This window comes from Danio aesculapii, chromosome 13 (assembly GCF_903798145.1).
Source record: "Danio aesculapii chromosome 13, fDanAes4.1, whole genome shotgun sequence".
NCBI lineage: Eukaryota > Metazoa > Chordata > Actinopteri > Cypriniformes > Danionidae > Danio > Danio aesculapii.
The window spans coordinates 16,945,764-16,955,763 of NC_079447.1; the positions used below are offsets into that span (position 1 = coordinate 16,945,764).

Below are 10,000 nucleotides of genomic sequence, written 5' to 3' on the forward strand. Positions count from 1 at the left end.
ATTCTGTTGGTCCTGACTTCCTGATGGCAGCAGCTGAAACACAGAGTACAATGGGTCATCCATTGGTCACACCAGGAAGTAAAGTCATCCACATCAGGACTATGCCCCAAATCCTTATCATGGAGGAGACTTACAATCACTGAATCATCAGAATATTTTATGATACGACAGTTCCCGTACATACTCTGACAATCATTAGTGTACATGATGAACAGAAGAGGTGAGAGGCAACAACCTTGAGGGGGGACCCAGTGGAACAATACTGAAAGTCAGAAAGAGCACCATTGACTTTGACACACTGCACACGTCCTACTAAAAAGTCCAGAGTCCATCCACAAATATTAAGATCCAAGTTAAAAACAGAAATGAATTGGTAACAGTTTATTTTGATGGCCCATTTGAGTATTAGTAGACTGTCTGCTTAATATCTGTTGAAATGCTCCTTCAACAGACGTTTAACTGACAATAAGAAACTTTGCTAGTATATGTCAACTTACACTAACCCTAACCCCAACCCAACAGTCTATGTATAATCTAATGAGAATTAGTTGGCATGTAGATGCAATGTAACGTAAATTCAACAAACAGACTATAAAAATAAAGTGTGACCAAGTAGTTCCTCAACCAGTGTTGCCAGATTGGGTGGTTTCCCGTTTTTGAACACTATTGTGCGGGTGTAGAAAATTTGGGTGGTTTTGCAACGTAATGCCTGCGCCCCCTGTAATGTGTTCTTTAGATGGTTTGTAACCCCCCCACCCCCCCCACCCCCCTCATTTATCCGCGACCGTCACCCCGTCATATATATACATATATATAATTTACATATATATATATATATATATATATATATATATATATATATATATATAATTTTTTTTTCTCTGTGGGTTTTAGCTACATCTGGCAACACTGTCCTCTACCAACAAATGGGGCTTCATAGTATAAAAAGCTGGAGAGAAATAATATTACATTCAAATTTTCTTCATTTGTCATGCTCTAACATGATTATAGCATATTATTCAGGAGTGGAAGCCCTTATAATCCCTAATGATTGAGTTGCTTTTTCTGTGTAGATAATTACTCAGAAGAAGAGTATGAAAGCTTCTCTTCAGAGCAGGAGGCCAGCGATGATGCAGCTCAAGGACAGGTGAATATAAACACACAATTCAATTCAATTCATCTTTATTTCTATAGTGCTTTTACAAAGTAGATTGTGTCAAAGCAGCTTAACATGGAAGTTCTAGTAAATTGAACTTTAACTCTGAAAACTGGACTGACGTGGTTTCAGTTCAGTTCAGTGTATTTTAAATTTCACTGCTGCAAGTCCAAACACTGAAGAGCAAATCCATTGATGCGCAGCTCCACAAGTGCCAAACCAAGCAAGCCAGTGACAAAAGTGGCGAGGAACAAAATTTCACCAATTGACGAAAGTGAAGGAAAAAAACGAGAAAAATCAGGCTCATTTGGGCATGACCATTGAGAAATTTTCTTCACACACACACACACACACACACACACACACACACACACACACACACACACACACACACACACACACACACACACACACACACACACAGACACACACACACACAAAGCAGACTCTTCTCCCTTTTCTCCTGCTGACCTATTTGTGCGTACCTCAGGATCTTGAGGATGATGAGTATGAGATGAGGAAGCCCAAAAAGCAGAGGAGGTCAATAGTCCGGACGGCGTCCATCACCAGGGTAAGAGTGAGAATTTACTCACACTTGTGATTTGAGGTGAGATGATGCAGTAAACAGACTGTTAATATGAGTGTGTCTGTATGTGTGTGTGTTTCTCTTTCTCTATTAGCAGCAGAACTTTAAACAGCGGGTTGTGGCTTTGCTCAAACGCTTCAGAGTCTCGGATGAGGTGGGTGAATATTGAGTCTGCTTGGTTTATGAGGGAATATTCGTTAATATGGTTTATGCTTTTAGACATTTGCAGATATTTAATAAATCAGTATATCATGATAATGAACATGCGCAATATTGATATTGTGGGCACTTCAAAATACAATGAGCTGAAGACTTTAGTTCAGACAATGAATTTAAATTTATTTTATTTTTTTCACAATGATTTTATTTTGTTTTCAGTTTTTACACATTGAAATACAGCCTTTTACAAACATACAAAATTCTCAACAAGCACAACATTGCTGCATTTACTAAATTAACAAATTAAAATTATATGTATACACTCACCGGCCACTTTATTAGATACACCTGTCCAACTGCTCCTTAAAGCAAATTTCTGATCAGTCAATCACATGGCGGCAACTCAATGCATTTAGGCATGTAGACATGGTCAAGGCGATCTGCTGCAGTTCAAACTGAGCATCAGAATGGGGAAGAAAGGTGATTTAAGGGACTTTGAATGTCGCATGGTTGTTGGTGCCAGACGGGCTGAGTATTTAAGAAACTGCTGATCTACTGGGATTTTCACGCATAACCATCACTAGGGTTTCCAGAGAATGGTCCAGTGAGCAGCAGCTCTGTAGGCGCAATGCTTTGTTGATGCCAGAGGCCAAAGGAGAATGGTCAGACAGTAACTAAAATAACCACTGGTTACAACCGAGGTATGCTGAAGAGCATCACTGAAAGCACAACACGTCCAACCTTGAGGCGGATGAGCTACTGCAACAGAAGGCCACACCGGGTGCCACTCCTGTTAGCTAAGAACAGGAAATTGAGGCTACAATTCACACAGGCTCACCAAAATTGGCCAATAGAAAAGTGGAAAAACGTTGCCTGGTCTGATGACATTCTACTGCGACGGTAGGGTCAGAATTTGGCGTCAACAACATGAAAGCATGGATCCATCCTCTCTTGTATTAACAGTTCAGGCTGGTGCTGGTGGTGTAATGGTATTTTCTTGCCACACTTTGGGCCCATTAGTACCAATTGAGCATTGTGTCAATGCCACAGCCTACCTGAGTTTTGTTGCTGACCGTGTCTATCCCTTTATGACCACCGTGTACCAATCTTCTGATGGCTACCTCCAGCGAGATAACACGTCACATCTTAAAGTGCGAATCATCTCAGACTGGTCCCTTGGACATGACAATGAGTTCACTGTACTCAAATGGCCTCCACAGTCACCAGAACTCAATCCAACAGAGCACCTTTGGGATGTGATAGAACGGGCGATTCGCATCATCGATGTGCAGCTGACAAATCTGCAGCAACTGCATGATGCTGTCATGTCAATATGGACCAAAATCTCTGAATATTTCCAGTAGGCAGTTCTGAAGGCAACCTGATACTAGTGAGGTGTACCTAATAAAGTGGCCGGTGAGTGTGTGTGTGTGTGTATATATATATATATATATATATATATATATATATATATATATATATATATATATATATATATATATATATATATATACTGTTAAATAAAATTATTAGTCAAAATTATTAGCCCCCCCTATTTGTTTTTTTACCCCAATTTTTGTTTAAAGGATAGAATATTTCTTCAACACATTTCTAAACATAATAGTTTTAATAACTCATCTCTAATAACTGATTTATTTTATCTTTGTCATGATGACAGTAAATAATATTTGACTAGATAGATAGACAAAGTACTACAAACATGTATTGAGGTAATTAATACAGAACTGCCAAGTATGACTCACCAGTGTGACGCACGCTTCATAAATGCACAATGTTTTTGAGGTTTTTTTTATATAGAATGATTGTAAGAATGTGTCTGGTGCAAATGTGAAAAAAACTGGTGCAAGTGTTGGTTAAAGTGTTAAAGAGATGAAAGAGTGTTTTCTACAGGTGGTTTGTCAAGCTCACTCACCTGTATGAGGCACACTCAGAATTGTGAAATTAACATAATCAGGGCACTTTTGCTGTTACTACATGTTAGTCTTGTTATGCCAGTTTTTTTTGTCTGTGTGTGTGTGTGAGTTTTGTTTCTTTCTCACTGGACCAAATCCATGTTTGTGCACAAATTAGTTTGTGTTTAACTAAGTGTATTTCAGCTTTACAGAGACCTCTCACCTGTGACATGATTTTGTAGTTGAAATATTTCACCTATTAAACAGATTTGGTGATTTAGCTGTATGTAGGAGGGTGATTTCTTGTCCTGTGTTGAGTGTGAGAGTCCTCCTGACCCTCGCCCGGGCTCCACAGATTAATTTAGCCATGCATGATCAGCACTGCAATGGAAACCCAATCCTTGTTAACTGATAATCTCTATGAGGAGAGATCTGCACAATGAGAGCAGGGCTCAAAGGACTCGGGCTGTGATCCAAACAAGTCAAGCAGTCTGTATACTGTGTACTTTATGCAAATTTGAAATGCTGTGCTGATGGAATAACTGGATGAGCTACTATATTTGTCAAAATTGCAGTGCATGCAATGTTTGAAATTTATTTTTGGTCACATTTAACACATAATTGGAAAAAAGAGTTATTCGTGAAGCAAGACTATTTTGGTACTTGAAAATAAAATAAATTATCTGAAATTTTAAAAAAGTGTTATTAATTAAGTGTTATTAAAGTCTAATTTTGCTGTCAAGGAACTATTTGTCATTTAGTTTAACTCCGTGTACAAAATAGATCAAACTAAACTAACAAACAAAAGAACTGGACTCCAGTTAAAATGAATTATTATAAAAATACGATAATTTTATAAAATAATAATATTAATAAAAATGGAAAAGGTATAACAAAATAACCCTGAGCTAGAATAAAAATTTAAAACTCACTCAGTCTTGCAGTAATGTATTTCTTTAATGTATTTTTTTTACGTTTCTTTTGTTTCCAAAATTATTGTTGTTGTTTTTCTGCATTACTTTTTTAAAATCCATTTTAATGGTTAAAATAAATTCTAGCAATTAAAAAGCATGTCTAATTAATGGAAATCATGAAGGTTTATTCAGAGGTTTTTTTTATATATATATATATATATATATATATATATATATATATATATATATATATATATATATATATATATATATATATATATATATATATATATATATATAATCAGAAGCATTACTAATTCTGGAATATGGAAGAATAACTGCACAATTATTCCTTTATAAATTAACGTTTGTTTGTTTGTTTGTTTATTTATTACATATACATTCAAAAATAATCTTTGCTCCTTGTTTAAACTACTTATTTAAAATGAGCTGAAACAACACATTTCTTGAGTTTTTTTTGCGGGGGGACAACTTAATTGTTTTATGTTGAATGCACTTACATTTATAAAAACAATTAAGTTAACTTAATCGATTTGTGTTGGGACAACTTGAAGGAGTTGTGTGGAACCCAGCATTTACTACAGTGTATAGCAAGGTTATAATGGTTTTAGAATTTTTATTAGTTTTAGTTTTTATTTCGTTTTGACTTTTGTTTTCAAATCCAGTTAGTTTTAATTAGTTTTTAGAGGTAGATTTACTAGTTTTTATTAGTTGTATATTTTGAAATTGCTTAGTTTAGTTTTTATTAGTTTTCTGTTTTTTTTTCTAAACAAGTATATTTCGATTCGTTTGCGATTCACGAATACAGAAATAAAACCCATTATTGTGCACAAATGTCTTAAATTAATAATTTGAAGTCTCTGTCAAGGACTGACTGGAGGAGAACCGGCTTGATCTGACCAGTGGCAACATTATGAGGTGCTGTACGGGTCAAACACCTGCAGCGCAAAGTAAATAGATTTACTTCTAAAAGGCATACAGTGGGCTTATGTATTGAATACATTTACAAAGACAAAAAAAGAAGGACGTATTTGCTATAATTCAAATTAGTTTCAGTTAGTTTTTTAAAAAATCCTTTTTCCTTTAAAAATCGTTTTTATTTTTATTTTAGTTAACGAAAATGAGTTTAATTTTAGTTTTCATTTTTTTGGTTCGTTTTCATTAACTATAATAACATTCTGCTGTCTCTAATTCCATTTCCATGGCTGGATTGCACATTTCTGTTTGGAAATCACAGGGCTCTAAGTGTGGCATGCTTGTAGCATAGTTTAAATGCTTGAAATTGCATAATGCTTTTAGTTTCGTATATCAGTTTAAAAATAGGCAGCATTTAGAAAGTAGTAAGCTAGTATTGTGTTTCAGTATTAGAAACATGAGCAGTAAACATGAAAATGCTGAATAAACAGAATGAACACATGGCCATGGGTTCAGAGGTCAGTCCTGTTCTCAAGGACAGGAAGTGTGGGTGTGGGTGTGTGTGTGTGTGTGTGTGTGTGTGTGTGCAGAAGCAGCGGACAGAAACATGATCTCATCAGCTTTATGTCTCAGGTTACTTCCTGTTCTGACAGGACGCTGATTCTTAATATGAAACCATCTGAAAGCCTGACTGAAGGATTTCACTGATATTTTGTTACAGGGAAATTATATAAGAACAATTTGAACTGTCAGTTTGAAGATTAGTTTGGTACTTATTAAATACTGCTCAGTTTATACTGTTTTAGAAACAATAACAACAGTATAACGTTACATTGTTGTCACATCAACTAATGTCACATGTTTTTGTGACATGTTTAAAATGCACTACTTTAATAATAACATTTTTAGTGTACGTGCAGAACAGTGTTATTGTTAAATCTAAATATTAAAATGTATATTCAACAAATACTGAAAAAAAATGTAAATCATAAAATAGCTTTAGATACGTTTAGAATTGGATAAATTAGTAAAATATTAGATAGGGTAAACTGTAAAATTAACATGTTTGAAATTAGATTTAAAGTACCTGAAATAAATTAAAAAAGTTAAAGCTTGAGCTCAATCACTGTCACTGGCAGAACTGTGATTTGGAAAAAAAAAGAACGCTATTGGCTGTTTGTGTTGTAAAGAGGGAGGAGCTACCTTATGTCCCGCCCTGTTTTCATGTTTTATTTTAAATTACGTCACACATTGAACAAAAATGCACATTTTATAGCACTTCATGGGACCTTTAATGTTGAAAAAGTTGCTTTTGCAGCCAACTGAAATAAAATGATTGCATTCTGAAGTGGTAAAATTACTAAAAAAACCTGACAGAAAATTTTTATCTCAATAGGTATACTAATATATAATTACAATGGTAAAATGGTAATGTCTTAAAACAGCATTGCAATTTGAAGTACATTTAATATGAAAACTGAAAATAAAAGCCAAATTAAATAATGCAAAAGTATATAAATAGTAAACGCTAGCATAAAAGAAAATGTTATTCGACGTTCCAGTCAATCAATGAATCAAAAAAAGGATTAAATGAATATTACAACTTTTAAATTAAAAATGACAAGATCAAGGTCAAACAGCAGCAACTTGTTAATAATTTACAGCAGTCAAGTTACTGAAGTAAACCCTTCATTAATTTTTTAACTTTAACTGAAGAATTTTTGAAGCCAAATGTGTTGTCAGACTGAGATTAGATCATTTTATGTGCTATTACTGAACCCATCTGTTCACACTCAGTCAATTTCATGTTTAATTCAAAACATTGTTTTTATTAGAAGAATTTGTACTGAAAACTACATTACCCATAATGCTATTCCACCAATCTGAGAATTGCTGTGAGCAAAGTGCTAGAAGCAGGGGCGTAATTTCCTCTGGGGACTTTTTTTATTAATTTAGTTTTAACCGAGTACCATCATTGCCATTGATGAGTGTGACGGAGTACACGGAGAGAGTGCCTCCACATACACATCCAATTACTTTGCATGCATGCTTTAAAAAATAACTTCTTTTATTGTATTGCGGTTTAAATAATCATTTCAGACAGGAATGAATGCCAAGCAGAAACAGATGACTTTAAGGTCAACGTAGCTGAAAAAAGTTAAAGTTGATGTGTGTTGATTGGTTCAGTATATTAGACTGGGTCAGGAGAATCATATCTTCAGGGGGTGGGTTAAGGCCAGGGGTGCCTGCAGGATTTTATTCCAAGGTATGCACAAATCCAGCACCGCCCCACCCCTTCCCCCAATCATGTCAAAAAAATGCTGATGCTTACTGTCAAAGGCTACATTATTTAAGGGCATTCATTATGACGCAATTCGTTTCCTTTTGAATTTTAATATTTCGTTGAAATCTAAATATAGATATATAATTCGTATATTTTTCTTGGAAAAAAAAATATTTTTAAAGCGAATTACATATGTAGTTTGTCTCTTTGTTTAAATATTTTTCTTGGTCAGTTATCTTCTAGATAAAATAACCTTGAATGGTAGCTGTTCCATGCGAGGAGGCTGCGCAGCAGCTGGATTTGATCTGTCTGATGAAAGAGACAGTTTCCCCGGCTCAGGTGCGGATGAGACAGTCACTCCGTGTGGCGGATCAGTATTCTCATTAGTTTTAGGCCTTTTGGCAAATGTCTCAATTAAGTTTATCTGTTTTAAAGAGCGTTTACTCATTTTTCAGTGTGCGGAAAAACCGTCAGAGAAACTAAAACCAATAGATTTCTTTACCTATCTCCCACCATGCATGTACAGTACATACACACTTTAAAACACACAAATGCACACCTTCATTTGTTGTCATTCTTTCTTGATTTGTCAATATATCGTAGTGTACACTGTTTAATAATCAATTTAAATGATGTGATAAATAAATAAGCGGCATTAATTTCTGCCCTCTCATGGTAGGTACGCTCAGTGCGTACAGCCGTATGGCTGCAGGCGCTACTGGTTAAGGCGCATTGTTGGCACGTTGCTATTTTGAGGAACTGAAATAGACTCCATGCCTTCTTCATTTCGGCTGGCTTTTTTAATGTTATTATTATGAGTATTATTTATTATATGCATATTTATATTTGTTTTAATAAAAACCAGTCTAGATTTGTCCACCTGTCAGGTTTTGGAGACGTATACATCACCATATGGGGCATAAGAATAGAAGATGTGTTTGGATATAACTTTTTTTTGACCACACTTCTCTATTATTGTTTATTTTTTGTTCATTTGCTGGAAATTAGAACTGAATTAAGAAATAGTTTTGAAACAAATCTTTGCGCTTGACAAATAAAATTAAAAATGTAGGCTAATAAATGTCTTCAGTGGAGTGTGTACAACACATTATTCACAAAAGTAAAGGAGTAAAAGGAAAGTAAAGAAGCTGAATGGAGGAGGCTCGTTCTTTATCCTCTCGCTGCAGATGGTCTGTTTAACTGTTTTCTTACTAGTGAAGCTTTCAGTTTTTCCACTTACAAAGTCTACCATGTAAATAGCAAATGCACCATGGTACGACTCAACTGACTGAGAATGGACACAACGCTGTTAGACCATGCACCGCGGCGCAAACCGTCCTGTCCTTAAAATAGCAAAAATAGATTCGGACACTCCTTAATGCTTTTGCGACATGCGCTTTAGACTTTGCACCTAGATCGTTAAAATAGAGCCCTAGGAATGTAAATATTGCATTTTTTTCACACACAGTTGCACATATTAATTTAGCTTTAGCAACCAATAATTTTTCATGGATTTGGAATCACCATAGTCCTTAAATCTATGTAAATGAAAGAAAAAAAATCTCTTCCACTTCTCAAGCGCTTGGCTAAAAAGATCTATAGCTCCACTCTAGTGAAGAACCATCAATGACGTCCTTCCAGAGTCTTTTTTGCTTGACCACCTGTGTTGTCCACGTGTTTGCAGGTGTTGGACTCGGAGCAGGACCCAGCTGAACCGCCTCCAGAGGTGGAGGAAGATCTGGACCTGGAGAGTCTGGATTTCGAGAATCCCAGCGACAGCGGACCAGATCTGGATGACGATGAAAGTGTTCACAGCACCCCAAAACCCAAACTCAAGTACGCTCACAAGACCGAGGCTTTGCATTAGTGCCCGTGTTAGTGCTGAGATGTGTCACTTTATTAACCCTCGTGGGCTTGTTTTGCTTTGTTTTATTTAGGCCATATTTTGAAGGGGTTTCTCTGTCCAGCTCTCAGACAGAGATTGGCAGCATTCACAGCGTTCGGAGTCACAGAGAGCCGCCCAGTCCTGTAAGAACACCCTTATGTGTTTAT

At 35.7% G+C, this 10,000-nt stretch overlaps 1 protein-coding gene across 4 annotated transcripts in view; it reads left to right on the forward strand.

Annotated features, from left to right (window-relative positions):
• The window catches only part of pacs2 (phosphofurin acidic cluster sorting protein 2), an 85,837-nt gene that overhangs the window by 51,410 nt on the left and 24,427 nt on the right, over positions 1 to 10,000 (forward strand). For all 4 annotated transcript variants that reach the window (XM_056471037.1, XM_056471039.1, XM_056471038.1 and 1 more), the window contains exons 6-10: positions 1,074 to 1,147; positions 1,647 to 1,727; positions 1,837 to 1,896; positions 9,633 to 9,784; positions 9,886 to 9,976. In XM_056471037.1, the coding sequence (XP_056327012.1) occupies positions 1,074 to 1,147; positions 1,647 to 1,727; positions 1,837 to 1,896; positions 9,633 to 9,784; positions 9,886 to 9,976 (458 nt within the window). The remainder of the gene's footprint in view (positions 1 to 1,073; positions 1,148 to 1,646; positions 1,728 to 1,836; positions 1,897 to 9,632; positions 9,785 to 9,885; positions 9,977 to 10,000) is intronic.